Source organism: Ursus americanus, chromosome 1 (assembly GCF_024610735.1).
Source record: "Ursus americanus isolate L20-20 chromosome 1, mUrsAme1.1.p, whole genome shotgun sequence".
Taxonomy (NCBI): domain Eukaryota; kingdom Metazoa; phylum Chordata; class Mammalia; order Carnivora; family Ursidae; genus Ursus; species Ursus americanus.
This window is the reverse complement of record NC_142127.1, coordinates 39,272,572-39,293,420: the sequence shown is the minus strand read 5'-3', so window position 1 is coordinate 39,293,420 and position 20,849 is coordinate 39,272,572. Positions and strand designations below refer to the sequence as shown.

At 40.3% G+C, this 20,849-nt stretch overlaps 1 protein-coding gene across 2 annotated transcripts in view; it reads left to right on the top strand.

The window, feature by feature from the left end:
* Positions 1-20,849, top strand: part of LOC123781597 (CD302 antigen) — a 120,904-nt gene that overhangs the window by 90,517 nt on the left and 9,538 nt on the right. The window contains exons 1-3 of one of the 2 annotated variants that reach the window (XM_087861869.1): positions 2,040-2,197; positions 14,911-15,021; positions 20,557-20,673. In XM_087861869.1, the coding sequence (XP_087717995.1) occupies positions 2,131-2,197; positions 14,911-15,021; positions 20,557-20,673 (295 nt within the window). In that variant the 5' untranslated portion in view covers positions 2,040-2,130. Of the gene's footprint in view, positions 1-2,039; positions 2,198-14,910; positions 15,022-20,556; positions 20,674-20,849 lie in introns of those variants that run through there. The other variant, XM_045781221.2, reaches the window with a different exon arrangement.

Genomic DNA, 20,849 nt, shown 5'->3' with positions numbered 1-20,849 from the left:
AAAAAAAGTAAGACAGAGAAAGACAAATCTTAAATGGTATCATTTATATATGAAATTGAAAACAGCTGAACTCAGAAGAGAATAGAGTTGTGGTTTCTAGGGGTTTGGGGGTGGCAAAATGGGGAGATGTTGGACCAAGGGTACAAAGTTTCAGTTATAAGATGAATAAGTTTGGGGGATCTAATGTGCAGCATAGTGATTATAGCTAATAATACTACTACTATATATTTAAGGCTCATCCATGTCTTTTAATGACTTGATAGTTCATTTCTTTTTAATGCTGAATACTATTCCATTGTATGGATGTACTACAGTTTGTCCATCACCTATTGGAGGACATCTTGGTTGCTTTCAGGTTTTAGCAACTGTGAATAAAGTTACTATTTTTTGTGTGTACATAAGTTATCAACTTGTTCAGGTAAATACTAAGAAGCACAATTGTTGAATTGAATGGCAAGAATATATTTAGTTTTGCAAGAAGCTGCCAAAATGTCTTTTGAAGTGGTTGTACCATTTTGCATTTCCACCAGCAATGAATGAGAGCTCCTTTTGCTCCTCTTTTTCAACATTTGGTATTGTCAGTGTTTTGGATTTTAACCATTCTAATAGCTGTGTAGTGGTATCTAATTTTTGTTTTAGTTTGCAATTCTTTAGTGACATATAATGTTGAGTGTTTTCATATGCTTTTTGCCATCTCTATATCTTCTTTGATGAAATATCTATTCAGATCATTTGTATATTTTTAAATTGAGTTCTTTGGCTTTTTATTGTTGAATTTAGACTTGATTTTAAAGCACTCTTTTGCTAATGACATGAGGCTATGTCAGAGTCTTACTTGGTGCTGTTTTGTGTGTTGTGTTGTCTGGTTCCAGATGCCCTCTCCAGTCAATTTACAGTTGTCTAGTTTATACATATATTATAGCAAGCATGGTTTTGGTTTTTTTGTTTTTGTTGGTTTTTTTTTCCCCTTAAACAACGGAATTCTATTGTCTCACATTTCTGGAGGCTAGAAGTTCAAGATCAAGGTATGGGCAGAATTGGTTCCTTCAAGGGCTGTGCAAGCATAGTTTAAAGACCCTTAATCCAGGAAGCTGGTAACAAATAAGTTGTCTGAGGGGGGTGCCTGGGTGGCTCAGTTGGTTAAGCCTCTGACTTCAGCTCAGGTCATGATCTCCAGGTCCTCAGATCCAGCCTCATGGGACTCCATTCTCAGCAGGAGTCTGCTTCTCCCTCTCCCTCTGCTTCTCCCTCTCCCTCTGCTCCTCCCCCTGCTTGTACTCTTTCTCTTAAATAAAATAAAATCTTAAAAAAAAAAAAAGTTGCCTAAGGGACATAGTCCACAGGGAGCAGCCTTTGAAAAGGTTTCTGACCGTTAGACTCAAAGGAGGAATCTGGCAAACACTTTAACCAAGTGGTCAAAATTAGCATCACCAATATGAGACATGAGAGATGACATGGTGTCTGTCCTGGGCAGGACACATCATTTCTGCCATACTCCCACCAAACAAACAAAAAACCTGAATCCTGTTCTTCCAATCTCCCTTAAGAGGAAATCTAAGACAAACCCAAACTGAAGGACATTCTACAAAATGATTGTCCAGTACTGTTCAAATGAGATGGGGGAAAGACAAACAATGACAGAGGAACTGTCCCGCAGTAAAGGACACTAAGGAACCAAGACATCTCAGTGCAATATATAATGATGGATTGGATTTTAGAAAAGCAAAGACCATTAGAGGGACAAATGACGAGATGTGGTAAGGATTGTAGATTGGTGAACAGTATTTAACCAGTTTTAATCTCCTGGCTTTGACCATTTTCCTGGAGTTATATACGATGTTAATATTTAGAGAAGCTGGCTGAAGGGTTACGGAAATTCTTCGGTACTCTTTTCGTTAACATTTTTGAGAGTCCGAAATTATGCCAGTTCAAATAACAAGTTTCAGACAGAACAGAGCCGTGGAAGGGGCGGCGCGCGGGCGGGCGCTGGCGGCGGGGTCAGCCCCGGGCTGCCCCCTCCCCTCCCCCTCGCCCTTCTCCCCCGCCCTCCCTGAGGCCGGCCGCGTGGGCGGGTTGGTCGGCGCCCCGCACTTCCCAGGAGCGCCGCCCTTGCTGTCCGCAGCCGCCGTCATGCCCCGGCCCGCGCTGCCCGCTGTCCTGCTGCCGTTGCTGGGCCTGGTCGCCGCCGCCGTCGCGGGTGAGCTGCCCCCCTGCCGCGTTCCCTCCCTCCCTCCCCGGGAGCCCGGCCCCCCCCCCGCGGTGACTCCGCAGCCGCCGGCCGCCCGAGGGTTTCGCCCTGCCCTGCGCGCCCACCTGTGCGCCCCCGGGGTCCTGGGTCGGGCCACCAGCCGCCCCGCGCCCCTTCCTCCCCCGAACCCCGGGCAGTGGGTTCTGAGAGAGCGCCCCAGGGGAGGGCTCGCCGAGGACCCGAGCGTGCCCTGGCTCCCCCACCGTGCCCACAGCCTCAGCGCAGACCCCGCTCGCGGGGCGTGTTCCCAGACGGGGAGCTCGTTGGCGGCAGAGCGGAGGGACTTGGAGCCCCACACCAGGGTAGTTTCGGGGCCATTTGGGGCTGAGAAGAGGAGCGGGGAAGTTGGCTGCGGAGATTTCCCCTCTGCGCAGCGGGGCGGGGGCAGGGATGGGAGGAAGCGGGCCCTCCGGCGGTTTGTCCCGAGGCTTGGTGTTCAAGTTGTTGAAACAGGAAAGCAGGACAGCCAAATAACCCCTGGGTCGAAGAGGGACGTGGACAGGCGAGGCTTGGATTCCTCTTAAGTCGTGTGATTTAAAAGTCTTTAAGCCTGGTCTGCTGTTATGCAAGTGTCACCTGAAAAATTACACAGGATTAGTCAGTCATTTCCCAAGTGACTCCTGAGGAAAACAGACAATTCTGTTAAATATGTGGGGTGGGTTTTTTGGTTTGATTTTAACAAGTTTTTCGTACAAGCATGTCAAAAATATTGAATGCGGGAAAGACTTCTATCCAACAACACTGATTAAACAATTCTAGGAATTAAAGAACAAAATAAACAAGAACTAAGTGAATACTTATGTGGGGTTGAATAAAATGCTTATGCAAGTGTTTTGTTTTTTGTTCTGGGGTTTGTTTATTCCTCCCCCCCCCCCTGAATTTCACTGTCATTTCATAAGTTTCCCGGGAAGCCTGAGAGGCAGGCATATTGTAACGGATCTCTGTATTGGGGGAGCAGTAGACTAAGCAGCCCCGAACTTGCTCCCCAACTCAAAGCTCCTTTCCTGGAAGCGCTTGTGGGTCAGCATTTAGGGCTAGTTATGCCGTCTGCTGCCTCTGGAGGAGCAGAGACAAGATGTGCCGATTTTCACACTTCATCCTGAGCTCGTTAGTTTTGTCTAAGACAATGCTGGACGATTTTGAGACCCCCCCCCCACATACCCTCATCTGTTTGCCAGTAACGTCTGAAAGCCTGTTTAACCCACCTTCTGGGTTGCCATGCCTTCAGACTTCAGGTTAGTCAAAATATACTTTTCGTGTCACATTAAAAAAAAAAAAATCCATTCCTAGATGTTGAGATCTCTCTTTTTCAGAGAAGCTGTTTTGAACAGTAAAACAGGACAAGCTATCTTTGGAAAATTTTGTTCTTTTTCTTTTTATAAGTCCAGTACAGTTAAACAGGCTTTTCAAGAGCTTAGGAAGTGCATGTTGAACACATTAATGCTGGTAATTAACCATTTTCTATCAATCAGGAGGCTTGAAGGATTAATTTAGAAAGAGCATGAGCTTTGGAGTTAGGTACAAACTGTATGGCCTTGATCAAGTTACCTAACTCATTGCACTTGGAGATAATACCCGGTAGGACTCTCCCGAGCATTAAGTGAGAACTCTGGCTCATACCTCTTGCAGGAATGCTAAATCTTGGTGTCCTTCCCTTTGTTCTCTTCATACAAAATGAAGCATAATTGTTGCGACTAGAAAACGTGGTGAGTGCCATTTTATGTGGGTTGGATCTTTGTGGTTACTGAACACATTCCCATACCTGTGGATGATAAAGGGCTGAAAAACTAAGCTTTTCATCACGGTACTTCCCAATATCTTACCCAGGCAAGATCAGGAATCATATTAGACTTAGAACTAAGTCAGGAAAGAGCTTTTCAAGGTTATTACAAAATTAGCTGAGTGGCAAGATCTTAACAGAAAAGCTCCCATGGTGCTGCATGAGGTATAAATTTAACGTTGAAGTGGAAATCATTGTTATTGTTCTCTGTTATTTTGGAGTTTATTAGTGTAAGTGATCTTATGTTCTTAATCATGATCTTGAAAATCACAATGAACAAACCATTGTTTCAATTCCTGAGTAAGGTTCCATGGCATCCCTTTTAGAAAGTTCTTCTGTAATGGTGCCTTTTCACATCGTCGGTGATCAGTGTGTTTACGGTAGCTGATTTCCCCGGGGTGGCCCGAGATGAGTGAATGTGAGCTTGTTCAGAGTTAAGTCCTCACGCTGTGGTCATCATGTGGATCAGAATCTAGTCTACGAAGTTTGAATTGCCATAGCCTACGAGCCCCAGATGAGGGTGCCCTGGCCTTCCTTGCTGAAGTTATCTTTCACCACTCTTCCTGCTGTTCACTCTGTTTATCCACACTGAGCCCCTGGGGACTCAGCCACCTGCAGGCTCTTCTGCCCAGACTGTCCTCCCCTTCCCCTTGTCCTTGGTGTGGCTGCCCCCACCCACATCATTCAAATCTCTGTTCATATGTCCCCTCCTCCGGCCTTCTCTGAACGCCCCACATTCTCTGTCACATGCCCATATTTTATTTTCTTCAAAGCACTTAATATTTTGTTTATTCATCATCGTCTGGCTTGTGTTTCCCCTTACCAGAAGGAAGATACATAATAGCAGAGACTTTACTGTCTTGTGAATTTTTGTTTTGTTTTGTGTCTTTGCACTGTATTCTAATTTATAATAAAAGGACCAAGAATTTTAGATGAATGATTTTAAAAGTAAGGGGGATAATGGGATTTCATTTTCTTTCAAATTATTTTACTTCTGTCATGAACTGATCTCATAATTGAATTCAAAGCATTAAATTTAATCTATTGATGTGACTTTCTCTAATTCTTTTTTTTTTTTTTAAGATTTTATTTATTTGTCAGAGAGAGAGAGAGAGCGCACAAGCAGGGGGAGCAGCAGGCAGAGGGAGAAGCAGGCTCCCTGCTGAGCAAGGAGCCCAACGTAGGACTCAGTCCCAGGACTCTGGGATCATGACCTGAGCCGAAGGCAGACGCTTAACCTACTGAGCCACCCAGGCATCCCTGACTTTTTCTGATTCTTGTAAATGGCACAGTGATGTTTCAGGGGAAATTATCCCAGATAAATTTTTATAAATTTTGAAACATATTAACAAATGTTTCTTTTTCTTCTAATGAAAAAGTGAAATTACAGTGAGGTATTATTTCAGGACTTCTTTCATTGTTGAGAAGCATTTAAAAATGTGCTTCTGTGTTGAAAACTAGTTGTGCAACAGGGTTATTGTCCACAATTTTTTATGACACATATCAAGTATTTATTTCTTTTGTGGGTTATTTTGGATTTTGAGGGCAGATCTTGAGACTGAATCTATAAGAAAACGGACCAGTGATGCCCAGTGAGAAAAGTGCAGAGGAACACTGGCACCCCCATTCTATAAATAAATCTCATGACAGCTCTTCTGCAAAGGGACTGGAGGGGAGAAGATGGAGTTGGACATCTTGGAAGATGGGTTGGGGAGGGTGATGTGGAGGGGGAGTGGAGTGTCAGAGTGGCTGAATTTCCTTGTGATTCAGGGAGATCTTGCAGCCCAGAGTACAGCCACAGGCCTCTAGATTAGTCAGGGACTTGGAACCCCACTCCTGCCTCCATACGTAATAAACGTAATAAACAGTTCCTCTTCTTTCTCTGTCTCTGCACAGTTGCTCTTGCAGAAGCTAAGTCACTGTGACTCATATCTTAATGGAAGAGGGGCAAAGGTTGTATTATTGACCAGGGGAAAAATGCAGTCTTTGCCTTCACTTTGTTAACATTCAGAACAAGTATTTCCCAAGGATCACTTCCTCTTATGCCATGCCTGGTTGCAGAAGAACATAAATTATAAGGGAACAGAGAGTTCTGCTAGAACTGACTGGTAATGCCACATATTCTTGTAGATATGCTGTTTTATTCTTTAGCACATGGTAATTTTAGGCAGAGGATCTATATAGAAACTTTTGGAATCTTAAGTACAAGCTTTTGAAATTTTCATCAGGCTCCTAAATTTCTGAGTCAGTAGAATTATAAAGTCATAAAATCCATAAAGAGTCACTTAGGTGCATTATTAATAACCTATCTTTCAGGACAGCTGTGGAGACATAAGAGTCCTAGAAAAGCACTTTGCAGAGAGCATTGTACTCAGGCTGTGTGTGTGTGTGAAGTATATTTGGTGAAATATATTTTTATAGAAGATATTACAGAACCTCTCATTGAAAACTTACGACACTATTTTGGGGAGGCAGGTTTTTCATGAGAATGGGTTATAGCAGAGATAACTGAGCATGAGGAAGGCTTAGCTTTCTGCTCATGAAGTGCATGAACTTCGCCAGCTTTCCTCACAAAGGGTATCCAGCCTCTGCTGGAACACGTTTCTTCTCAAAGAAGAAATTCATGTCTTGAGTAGTGCTTAGGGCTTGTTTCTGGCACGCACACTGACCGGTGGCATGAGAGGAAGGGTTCGGTGCTGAACTAACTGGGGTTACTGCTATTGCTGAAATGAACCTAAGGAGAAAGCAGTTGCAAATTTTGAGGAAGTGAAGTTAACAGTTTGTTTTGTATTTTCCTGCCTATAGCTTCTTAATTTTTTTGGTCTTACCATGTTTTGCTTATTTAATTATTCAACAGTGGTCTTTGAGTTGCTGGAATCACCGCCATCATCATCATACTCATTCCCATCTCAGGGGCCCACACTTGCTATTACCTGTCTGACCCAGATTTCCCCATGGCTTTTTTCCTTCGGCTCATTCAGACTTTTTATATGTCACCTTGATAATGAGATCTTTCCTAGACATTTTCCAAAACTGCAGCTCTAACCCCTAACCCTACACCCAGGATCCTGCTTCTCTGCTTTAACTTTTCTCCACAGTACTTATCACCATCTTTGGTTGCTCATCTCCAAGATGGCCCCAGTGATTCTTTCCTGTTGTATTTATAGTTTTGTATAGCTTACCCAGCCCTGAATAGGGGTGACCTATGTAACCAATAGGATATTGCAGAAATAACCAAGAGTGTGATCTCAAGGCTGGATTAGAATCATTGGCTCTGGGAGAAGCCACCTGCCATGTCTTCAGATTTCTTATTATCCCATGTATCCTGACAGTAGATTTCTATCATTTGGGGTAACCTGAGCAAGGCTTTAGTCCTTGTAACCAGAAAGGCATCTCATACGTAGTGTAATGCAAAGTCCTGTAGAAGTTCAGAGGACTCAGAGGCTATAGCAACATAAGGGTTGGACACTTCACAGAGAACTGACCCGTGAGCTGTCTCTGATATAAGAGTGTACTTGAACCAATAGGTGGTTTAGAGAGCAGAGTTCTAAAGCTTTTATAAAGCATAACAATTACAGGTGTACAAAGAAATAGTTTATATATTTACATCATCTGGTATTGATTCTATTTTTGTGTATTTAATAGACTTGCTGTATTCCATATAAACTGTATTGCAAAAATTCTTTTTTATGTTCTATGTTTATGAGTTATTTATGATCAGTAGAAAATATCATGTATAGCTTTGACTAGAAATAATATGACAGCATTTGTCAACTTGTGATTCAGGAACTTCCAGTGATACGGAAAGGTGTTTCAGGTGTCATCAAACATGGTAATGGAGTCTGTTTCCATTGAAGTTGTTTTGTTTTGTTTTGTTTTTTAATTCTGTAAGGATAAAGAAAAGGCAACAAAAGGAATCAGAAGAAAATAGAAGAAGAAAAAAAAGAGAGAAGAAAATCAAAATTTGCATTTGACAGTATCTGCCCTTGTGACTTCTTTCTATTTGAGTTTCATTCTGGAAATGATTGCTTTGTCTATCATGTCTTGATACATAAAACATCCTCTGGTCGAGGAAGGAGAGGAGGGAAGAGACGTGCCTACTTCGCTCATTCAGTATTTGGCTCCTTCCTAGGTGCTTGTCATCGTGCTTTCTGTGGTGCTCCCCCTGCTTTGGGAATTTCTTTTTCTTTTTCCTTTTGTACATGGCAAACTCCTTTATCCTATAAGTTGTAGCTCAAATTATTTCCTTCTTTTTGAAATGTTTCTTAACTTTATAAGTTATTTACTCTTTCTTTTATTGTCTTATATAGTATTTTACCGATCATACCTTTGTAATATCTGTTATGTATATGTGTCTAACTCTCCCATCAGACTGAGCACTTTATGTGAAGGCCTCATTCTTCTTTCCATCCCTTTCTCCTTACCTCGCAGCACTGACCATTATATCTAACATATAGGACTTGATCAGTAAATGTGTGTTTTAGATGGGTGATGGGTAGATGGATGAACAATTATTAATAACTTGTTCAAAGGTGTGAAAAAGGGAACTCTGCTTCTGTCTATAACTGAGTGGGGAGAACAACTAGAAATTCTAGGTGAAATTCCAGAAAAATCATATATGCAGGCATCAGAGAGCTGCTATGGCCATTTGTTGAGGTGAGCCCAATATTGTGTGTATTAACTTTTCCCCCTAGGAGAGTTGCCAAAATCTTAATCAGCTAAAGGAAGAACAGAGTTTTGAGCAGTCGCATGGTGCTAAGGAGACAAAAATTGGAGTTTTAACTTGCCAAAGAAGAGAGGCTTTACTTAGTATCCAGGCTTTCTTTGGGATCCATGGATATTGAGCCTCCCGAAGGCTATAACATCTCCCCAGGTCAGCTCAAACCCTGACTGTATTAGGGTAGTCGTCAATACCCAAACTTCCTACCAGAGTCCCTTCTAGAGAAGAACAGAATTATGTAGAGCCTCTGCCTTTTTTCCTACACAGTGTCTGGTAATTGATTTAAAACACACACACACACACACATACACACACACACACCAGGTATAACAAGAAATAGGCCAGAGAAGAGGAGAAACAAAAATAGACCAAAAAGCAACCCAGAAATTAGAGTTATCAGAAATGCACTTTAAAATAACTGTAATAAGTTCAAGAATATAGATAATAAAATTGAGAATTTCACCAGAGGTCCAGAAACTACAAAAATATAAACGAATTAGTATTCTATAACTGAAAAGATTGACATTATGAGCTTAATAGATGGGTATAACAGCAAATTTGTTAAAACCTAAAGAGTAAATTAGTAAACCAGAAAGAACAAGATTATAGTATGGACAGCCAAAGTATTAAAAATATGGAAAGGAGCAAAGAGAATATTTGGGACATGGTGAAAAGTTTAACATAAACGTAATTTGAGGCCCAGAAAGGGAGGAGAGAGAAAATGGAATAGAAGTGTTATTTGAAGTAATAATAGCCAAGAACTTTCCAAAAGAGACCAATGAAAATACGCCATAAATTCAATAAGTGCACTAAATTATTAGCAGGATTAAAACACACACACGGGGCGCCTGGGTGGCTCAGTCATTAAGCATCTGCCTTTGGCTCAGGGCGTGATCCCAGGGTTCTGGGATCAAGCCCCACATCAGGCTCCTCTGCTAAGAGCCTGCTTCTTCCTCTCCCACTCCCCCTGCTTGTGTTCCCTCTCTCGCTGGCTGTCTCTCTCTGTCAAATAAATAAATAAAATCTTTTAAAAAAAAAAACAAACACACACACGGACAAAACTAAGCACACCACTTTCAAACCCCTAAAAAAAAAGACAAAAAAGATTTTGAAAGCAGCCAGAAAGAGCAACAGACAGCTGATTTTTCAGTAGGAATGATGGAAACCAAGACAACAAAATTACATCTTAAATGAAAGATAAGCTGACAATCTAGAATTCTGTATTTGCAAAAATATCCTTCAAACATGAAGGCAGTGTAAAGATATCTGCAGAAAATAAAAGACTCAGGAGTTTGTAAGAGAGCCGTCCTTAAAGAAACACAGAGGGTAGAGGCCCACGGTGGCAGAGCAGGAGGACCGTGAGCTCAGCTCCTTCCCCGGACACAGCTAGACTCCAGCAACATGCAGAGCAGCTCTTTCACAGCTAAAGATGGGGCGGGGGGCCACACTGAGACGGATAGGTGGGGCAGAGATGTGGTCATCACCACTAACCCGACTTTACGAGAAACCTTCAAGGGACTTCTTGAAGCAGAAAAGGCCATGAATAGAAGTAAGATGATGAAAGAAAAAATTTCACTGGTAAAAGGAAACATATATATAAAGGTAGTGGATCAACTACTCATAAGGCTGGTATGAAGGTTAAAAGACAGAAGTAGTAAAGTCAGTTATATCTACAGTTAAAGGATACACAAAATAAAAAGTTGTAAACTATGGTGTCAGGCATAAAATGTGGTGGGGGCAGGAAAAATGTAGTGCTTTTAGAATGTGTTCAAACTTCAGTGACCATCTGGTTGAAATAGACTGCTGTATACATAGGATGCGCACGTGTGAACCTCATGGTAACCACAGACCAAAAGCCTATGATAGGTACACAAAAAATAAAGAGAAAGGAATCCGAATGTGACATTAAAGAAAGTCATATCACAGAGGAAGGAGCAAGAGAAGAAGAAAGGAACAGAGAGAACTATAAAAGCAACCAGAAAGCAATTAAAGAAATGGCAGTAAGTACATAGCCATCAATAATTGCTTTAAATGTAAGTTGTCTACATGCCCCAATCAAGAGACGTAGGGTGACTGAATAGATTTAAAAAAATAGGAAAACAAGACTGGGGTGCCTGCCTGGCTGGCTCAGTTGGTAGAGCATGCAACTCTTGTTCTTGGGGCTGTGAGTTCAAGCCCCACATTGGGCATAGAGCTTACTTAAAAAAAACAAAACGAAACAAACAAAAAAAACCAAGACCCATCTATATGTTGCCTACAAGACTTGCTTCAGACCTAAAGACACATGTAGACTGAAAGTGAAGGAATGGAAAAAGATATTACATGCAAATGGAAATGGAAAGAAAACTGGGTAGCAATACTTATATCAGACAAAACAGACTTTAAAAGAAAAACTGTAACAAGACGGGTGCCTGGGTGGCGCAGTCGTTAAGTGTCTGCCTTCGGCTCAGAGTGTGATCCTGGCGTTGTGGGATCGAGCCCCACATCAGGCTCCTCTGCTAGGAGCCTGCTTCTTCCTCTCCCACTCCCCCTTGCTTGTGTTCCCTCTCTTGCTGGCTGTCTCTGTCAAATAAATAAATAAAATCTAAAAAAAAAAAAAAGAAAAAAAAAACTGTAACAAGAGACAAAGTAAGGGCATTACATAATGATAACGAGATCAACCCAGCAAGAGAATATAGCAATTACAAATATCTGTACACCCAACGTAGGAGCACCCAAATATATAAAGCAAATATTAACAGACCTAAAGGGAGAGATTGACAGCGATACAGTAATAGGAGGGGACTTTAATACAGCACTTACATCAAAGGACAGATCATCCAGGCAAAAAATAAGGAATCAGCGGCCTTAAGCAACACATCAGACCAGATGGACTTAATAGACATATAAGGAACCAAGCGGCAGAATATACATTATTTGCAAGTGCACATGGAACTTTCTCCAGGATAGATCACATGCTAGGCCACAAAACAAGTCTCAATAAATTTAAAAAGATTGAAGTCCTATCAAGCATCTTTTCTGACAACATATCTCGTATGAAACTAGATATTAAGCACAGGAAAAAACAGGAAACCCTCCCCCCGACCGTGCAAACATGTGGAGGTTAAACAACATGCTACTAAACAACCAGTGGGTCAACAAAGACATCAAAGAGGAGATTTAAAAATTACTTGAGAATAACAGTTGTTGATGAGGATATGGAGAAAAAGGAGCACTTGTGCACTGTGTGGGAATGCAAACTGGTGCAGCCACTGTGGAAAACAGTGTGGAGGGTCCTCAAAAAATTATAAATAGAACTACCCTATGATCCAGTAATTCCCCTACTGGCCATTTGACCCCCAAAACAAAAGATAATTCAAAAAAGTATATGCATCCCTATGTTTATTGTAGCATTATTTACAGTAGTCAAGATACGGCAGCAACCCAGGTGTCCATCCATAGATGAATAAAGATACATACATCACCACACAATGGAATATTACTCTGCCATAAAAAAATGAAATCTTACCATCTGTGACAATATGGACGGACCTGGAGGGTAGTATGCAAAGTGCAGTAAAAGTCAGACGGAGAAGGACAGTTACCGTATGATCACTTACGTGTTACATCTGAAAGAGCTCGTCTAAGGACCAGACTTTCAGAGAGGGCAGCAGAGCAGTAGCGTGAAAGTACGATGGCTGAGTGCTATTTCTCAGGAGGACGTCTAAGGGCTTCGCTGCTCCACTTACAGACTTGCAGCCAGGAACCCTGCCCCTCCAGACGAGTCTGGCCTCTCCAATTCCTAAACATTTCTGGACCTCCATGCTTTTTAACTCCTGGGATCATGCTGCACATAAAATTTTACACCAGGTTTTTGTTGTTTTTTAACTTAATGTTTCATTAAGTAAATGTTCCTAAAATATCCCTACCAACTATCTTTAAGCTACCACACTGAGAAAGTTCTAGATTTCTACCAGGGTTCAAGCCAAGGTAGTCATATGTGTAATGCAAGTACTTATAGAACAGCAGGATGGAAAAAACCTGTACACAAAATAAATTGTATCTTGAGACACCTATTCTCATGCTAGTACAGCTTGAATGTATTATTTTTTATTTATTTTATTATTTTTTAAAGATTTTATTTATTTATTTGCCAGAGAGAGAGAGCACAAGCAGGGGGAGTGGCAGGCAGAGGGAAAGGGAGAAGAAGGCACCCCACCAACCAGGGAGCCCGACACAGGGCTCAATCCCAGGACTCTGGGATCATGACCCGAGCTGAAGGCAGACGCCCAACCATCTGAGCCACCCAGGTGCCCCAAATTTTTATTTTTTTTAAAGCTTTTATTTGTTTATTTATTTATTTATTTATTTTAAAAGATTTTATTTATTTATTCGACAGACATAGAGACAGCCAGCGAGAGAGGGAACACAAGCAGGGGGAGTGGGAGAGGAAGAAGCAGGCTCATAGCGGAGGAGCCTGATGTGGGGCTCGATCCCATAATGCCAGGATCACGCCCTGAGCCGAAGGCAGACGCTGAACCGCTGTGCCACCCAGGTGCCCCTACAGCTTTTATTTTTAAGTGATCTCTACCCTGAAACCTACACTCCCTCGATCAGGAGTTGCATGTTCCACGGACTGAGCCAGCCAGGCCAGAGCCCCCATCTTGGATGATTTAACTACTAAATGTAGCAGTATGAGGCCGAGAAAAATCCAGGTCTCACCATGGGGACAATGTTAAGTAGCTTCTAGTATTATTTGGGTTATTGACCCACCTGCTGTAACAGTGACCTGAATTAACGACTCAACAAGATAGTTTATTTTTTTCTCTCATAACAATCTGACTGTGATATGATGGTTCCATGTAGGATCCTTCTGTCCTGTTGCTGTGTTATTCCTAGGCTATTTCCATTGTTGACATGATTAAAGATGGCTAACTACATGCTGGCCAGTGGGAAAGGGGAAGTATGATCCAGGGAGCAAACTCCTTCCTTTTAAAGGCAATTTGCACCTTTCACTTCAGCTCACAGCTCATTATCCAGAAGTTGCTGGAAGACTGGAAAACAATTTAGCTTGGTGGACACGTATTCTGTGCTGTATGAGAAGCTGAGGTCAAAAATCCCCACAAAAAAAATAAAATAAAATAAAATAATACTGAGTCAATACACCAGGGAAAAAAAAGGGCTGGGTTCAAGTAGGGGACAACTAATGATCTCTGCCATATTCTGAGTTTAGTAAACTCAAGGTTGTTGAATTTAGATTAACACTGGTGATGGTTAAGTTCTGACCTTTGTCGTAGGGCATTCTTTCACTTGTTTATATTAAAATTACAATACATACAGAACTTAAAGCTATGTAAAAATCATAGTGATTTTTTCTACATAGAACTAAGAGAATAGGTAAGAGTAAGCTCTTTTTACTCACTGGAATTCAGTAAAATCCTCCCCTTTTCTCCATTCTGGCCAGTGAAATCAAGCTCTTTAAGGCTTTTGAAAGTAAGTTCATGCTAATTAATGAAATTCCAGAGCCAAGGCTTAAAAATGTACACATTTATAAGGAACAACAACAACAGATCAAGATAGAGAAGGAGGTGCCATTCCACTCGACAGCTACAGAAGAGATACGGTTCTGTTTCATAGAGCTAGCTCAAAGAATCTGCTTTGATGAGGTGTTAAACTAAGCACATGCCTAAGAACATCAGTCTGTTTTCCTGTGCAATATGAAAACTTGTCTGAATATTCATCATCTAGCAACTTGTCTCGGCTCTTGGAAGTAGAATTTTTTTAAAACCTCTTGCAAAACTCTTGAGACTTTTGAAATTGTTACTAAATACTGCAAAGCCGACCATCAAAAAGAGCTTGTAATTCTGATTGGTTGTCCTTCTTGCTAGTTTGTTGCCTTGGTAATAATGCTGTAATTTACAAGTCTGAATTCCTCAACACGCTAAAGGCTTGTAACTTTGCTCTGTCAAATCAGAAGAGAATCACTGGCCCATTTCTCTTTTCCCAAATGTAGAATGGAGAAAAATAAATTCCTATCATTCCTAGTTGATTTTTATTTTAACAAAGAGCCTTGTGTCTAAATTCTTTTTTTTTTCTTTCAAAATTTAATATCCGTATCTTTATCTTTAGGAATTCACGGGCTTCTTCCCAAGTATGTAACAGTGTTTCTCTTTTCCCACCTAGACTGTCCTTCATCTGCCTGGGTTCGGTTCCAAGACAGTTGTTACATTTTTCTTGAGGAAGCCATCCAAGTAGAAAGCCTAGAGGATGTCAGAAATCAGTGTACTGACCATGGTAAGGAGCCTATTCTCTTTTTTCCAGTCATAAATGGTGTTCACGAATTTCTTAAAAAAATGTTTTTGTCATCTCTCTCACTTCACCTGGGTCCTTATCATAAACGAACAGTTTTTATTGTATAAGACACAAGCCACACAGTGGAATTGGGTGTATGTTTCACCTTTGAGTTGGGAGACAGCTGTTCGACAATCCTGTCCAAAGCTGTGTGACAGAAACTGAGCAACAAGAGCAGTGTCCTCGCGATGTGCGCGCTCTGTGCGGGCGCTGTGCTGCGGCGCCTCGACTCCTTTACCTGCGTGTCATTATCGTAGCGTACCTCTCAGGAGTTTGTCGTTAGCCTCCTATCAAGGGGAGAAATGAAGTTCGGTTATGTGTCCGAAGTCATGCAGGTAATAATTAGCAGGGCCGGGGTTCAAACCAGGTTCGGCTCAGATTTGAGGACCACAGTTCTTCATCAGGCTGTTCTCCTGCCCTTGAGGGCGCTGCTTCCGGTCTGCAGTGTGGGTAGAAGTCACACAGGACCATGCGGTGCAACTGTGTAAAGAAGTGTATGTTGGAGAAAAAGGAGGAAAAGGCTGTTTGCTAGCAGAGACACTCAGTGTTCTCTGGAAAATGTATTTACAACTTCACACCATGAAGTATTTCAAATAAAGACATCATTTCAAAAAAATTTTTATTCATTTATTTGAGAGAGAGAGAGAGCGCTCGCACAAGCAGGGGGAGCCGGAGAAGCAGACTCCCTGCTGAGCAGAAAGCCTGATATGGGCTGATCCTGAGACCCTGGAACCATGACCCGAGCTGAAGGCAGACACTCAACTGACTGAGCCACCCAGGCGCTACTAAAAAGGTCATTTTTATAAAGGTGTGCCTGGGTGCTCTTTGTATATTTGGCTGTTTGGCCCAAAGTGCATCCTTGTTGTTAAGCCTCTAATTGTTGTGATTCTCGAAAGTTCATACTGAAACTAGGATGTGAAATAGCATCTCTTTCAATGGAAATATCTGTGATGGTGATATGAGAGTCCTTGATTTTTAAGAAGTGCTTTTATTACTGCATGAGATCTAAAATCTCTTGATCATTTCATTAAATTTTATCTTAGGCTTATTAATAACTCCAGCATTTAGAAATGCCCTTTACCTAAAAAAACCACAATTTCTGACAACCAACCAATATGACATTTTGGAAGAATATCAAATCATACTCACTTATAGAAGGAATGAATGTAAGCATAGAAGTTTTTAATCCTATTAAATGTGCCACGTAGTACTCAACACATATTGTTTCCCTTTGAGAAACTAATACCTGCCAAAATGGTGTTGAATATTGGTTCTTGGAGAACAAGACAAAATTTCCAACCTAACAGTATGGCTTCATTTTAAAGATATTGAATAATAGGAATTTTTTTAAAAAGATATCCCTACACCTAACATGGGGCTCGAACCTTAACCCCAAGATCAAGAGTCATATGATCTACCGACTTAGCCAGCCAGGTGCTGCAAATAGTAAGAATTTTTTACATGGGGTTTCCCCGTAACAATTTTCTCTCTCTCTCTTTTTTTTTTTTTAAATCACTTATTTTAGGTATACTTAGATTTCAATAACAGAAATTATATTGGAGACTGAGAACCGAGAAGAAACACGTTCCTGTACTTGTATTAGCTTGTATGAACCACAGGGTCAGAGTTCACTATCCAGCTTCAATACTTACCTTTAGCAGTTAACCAACTGCTTACAATATAGATGCGTAATTAATACTTGTTGACTGACTTCTACAATTCAAGTGTAGTGAGGTGTTTTGTTTTGTTTGTATTTTGCCATTTTTCTTTAGCAAACAAAGCAAAACAAAATTGGAAACACCCAGCAACTTTGTGACTTGACCTTGACTGCTTGTTTCTGAGTCTCTTAACTCTACTTGTTCAAGCGGGGTAGCCATTTAGGAATTTTAAATTGTTATGTACAAATATGCTTATAAAATTTATCTCGTGTCTAAAGAAATATGTATCTCTTTTCCCCAGTTAAGATTTATAAATTCAGTTCGTCTTACTGATTAGATTTTTCACGCTTTCTCATACATTTCTGTTAACCTTACCACTTATTTGATAATCCTCTATATTTGTCCACTGTGAAAATATCCAGTTCATTGATGAATTAGAAAATTAGCTAAAATTAATTCCTAATGCTGGTATTTTTTTTTGGCTAGAGTAGTAGTTTGGTTTAGTAGTAGGTGGACATGAATTCAGGGTTTGCTATGTATGAAGAAGCAGCAGCATAAGGAATACTAGATATTTACATTTGGATTTTTAAAAATCTTCCCAGCTGTACAAAATCCTATCTTAAACCTACCATTAGGGGTTTAGAAAACAAGTGACTTGTTATCTTTTGGGCTGCAGAGAGCTATATTTAGAAATATTCCCAGGGCTTTGTGCTAATTGCTATTACTCTCTCCTTATTATTCATAATGAGGAAAATAATTATGAGAAGCTAAAATTTTTATTTTGCAACATTTACCTTTAATTTATATGTTCTCATTATAATAGAAAAAATAAATATTTTCAGCCTTTCGTTTTTGTGATTTTTGAGCTCTGTCACTGGCTATAAAAAGAATTAAAGACCCAAATTACATCTCAGCAGGTACTGTCACTGGTAATGCATTTTAAAAAAAATTTTCTGGAGCACATGCATTCTTCAGGGACTTATGCTGTCATTTGTTAAAGAAAATGAAAGTGTGTCTTATTTGCCTGACACAGTAATTTAAGTTTATACAGTATTTAATTAGATTACAGTGTTAAGAATCATTAAAGTTCCATTGGCTGCCACAAGGTCAAAGAAGAGGATGAAAAAGTCATCTCTGAACACTTAAGCCTAAACTATAACCTAGTTAAATACTTCCCTTGAGAATTTTTCCAGAGTGGCATTTTGGTCACATTTCACAAGTCAGTACAAGTATGTATCAGGGTAAAACAGATTAAAAGTCTGTATGACATTTAACAGACAGGCAGCTGGAAATGATCAGAAAACCATCGTAGAGTTTTTAAAAATGGAGATATGACTCAGGGAACCTTGTTGAATCCTAGTTTTGGATTAAAGTATTATTAAGTATCGTAAAGGTCAGTCTTATTATTTTTTTTCTTTTATAGATTTTTGGTAATTGCACAATTTATGCATGATCACTATGAAAAGTTAGAAAAACGTGCAGATATTTTAAAAATAAAATCGGGGCGCCTGGGTGGCTCAGTTGGTTGGGCATCTGACTCTTGATTTTGACTCAGGTCATGATCTTGGGTTGTGGGATCGAGCCCTGCGGCAGGCTCCTCGCTCAGCAGGGAGCCTGCTGGAGGGAGAATCTCTGTCTCCCTCTCCCTCTGCCCCTCCCCATTGCACTCTCTCCCTCTAAAATAAATGAATAAATCTTAAAAATAAAATAAAATAAAAATCACCTTAAATTCCACCACCCTAAGGAAATGTAATGACTGTTAACGTTTTGATAAGTATCCTAGACCCCCCCCCCGGCAAATTTATAATAAATGCTTGCTTTTTTTAATATGTAAGAAAACAGATTATAGTTGGCAAACTGCCCTATAAAAATTTGCAATTTCCCTTAAAAATGTCTGTGGCAGTAAAAATACAATGCATATTTCCTAATAAGTGTACATTAATCCAGTATATAGAAATTCCATAACTGACTGAATTAATCCTCTAATATTGGCTATTATTTACAATCTTTCATTGTCATGAATGTGATGACCATTAGTAATTAGGTTTATTTGAGCACAGAGCCTATGATTGTTTTAGCATAATTGTTAAGGGTTGCTGGGTCAAATGTGTTTTTAGGGCTTTTGACACATCTTGCCAAATTGTTTCCAAAACGGCTGTACTAAATTTTTACTCCATCTAACCACTTGGGAGTTCCTATTTTGTTACCCAAGGCCAGCACTGTTTAATCTGTAAGCATGGAAGTCTGCTTATTTTAATTTTCATTTCTTTACCAGTGAGATTGTATTTTTCACACATTTCTTGTGTTATATTTGCTTCTGCGAGGGTGAATTGTCTTTTTTACAGTCTTGAAACCAATTTTTTTTCTTCTATTAAGGCGTTTGCTTCTTTATTTATAATGGAGTTTTGGTCCGCCTAGTTTGTGATTTTCTTAATAATACAATATGGTTTTGGGGAGATTTTTTGGCCCTATAGTAATTTTCTTTCCCCTGTAGTTAAATTTGTTATTTTTTGTCTGCCTCTTTTAGAAGATGTAGAAGTGGTCACCTCATACAAATTTTTTTTTTTTTTACCATATCAGTATGTAACAGGAGGTCTGTCTTTTCCATTTAACTATCAACTTCTGAAAATATTACCAACTTTAGCGTGATGTCATAAATACAGCAGCCTATGATTTATGCCTCCTGTAATGCTCCAAGCGTGCTCCCTGGCTCAGCAGCAGTGGCATCACTGGGAACCCGTTAGCAACATAAATTCTCAGGCCCCATCTCACGCTGGCTGAATGTGAAACTCCGCATGTGGCCTGGCACTGTTTTTATAAGCCCTCCAGGTGATTCTGATGCTTGCTCAAGGTGGAGAACCACTGAATGAAGACAATATTCTGACATTTTCAGGAGCCTTTGTTAAGTCAGGGTGGTTTTGGAAACGTAATTTAAGAGTAGACAAGACTTCCTCATTTCTAGTTGTATTAGTTGTAATACAGAAAGTGGAATGTTTTTTAATTTGCAAGAGAATCTTTGTCTAGGTTAACAAACAGGGTTAAATGTCTCTTGGAAAAGTAGTTACTCCTGATATTTATAGGGTGCTTATATGGATATGTAGCTTAGAGAGACTGTAAGACAACAACAGCTAATGTATGTGAGACATAAAATATAGATGGCTGCTGCTCTTTACTCTGGAATCATGTGAGAGAGTCCCAGGAAAAATCAACTATCCAATGTGAACGCGGACTTCCTCTATCAGTCAATTTCCCAAAACTAGGACTTTTCTAAGGACCACAAAGAAAAATATGGGAAGGCACAAGGCTTTGGGCAGCAGGCACAGGAAGGCAATTAGATGAGGCAGGTCAGAGAGACTGTTGCTTGTACTTAACGAGGTCTTGGACCTATTCTGGCAAGTTGCCTTCATACTTTTCAGTTCTTCTGGGTATGGTTAGAGCTTCTGCTCCCTATGGTAGTGAAGTGAGGACAGGAGAAACCATGAGTGCTAGAGGGAAGAGGTCATGGGAAAAAGTGAAGTTGAGAGATGCAGAAAATGTGTTTATTGCTCAAGCCTTGCAGGATGTTCTGTTCCCATGTCTGTAAATTACCAGCTTTATGCAATGAAATAGTATAAAATGACTCGGCCCAATTTTTCCCATCATTTTTTCTCACAAGTATATTCTCAGAAATGTGCACATTCTCAAGCTAAATTTTAAAAAGGTGTAAAAGTGTAGTGTTTTTTAAGTGTATTATAATAATGTATAATTTTTATATACTTCATGTGATTTTCATTGATTCTGGGAACATGCTTTGTTTACTCCTACCTAAAAATAATTCCAGGAGCAGACATGGTAAGCATACATAATGAAGAAGAAAATGCTTTTATACTGGATACTTTGAAAAAGCAATGGAAAGGCCCAGATGATATCCTGCTAGGCATGTTTTTCGACACAGATGGTAAGTAATATTTACCCTTGTAGGAAATCACTTTTTTAAAATGGTACTAAAACTGATGACTTTGAGATTCTTCAGTTCTCTAGTTCAAGTTGGTGTTTCCTGTGGTGTGTGGGTATTTTATGTTCGGTGTGCACCCATGCCCTGTACTGCAGCTTTTCCCTGAGCAGCTCAGTGTG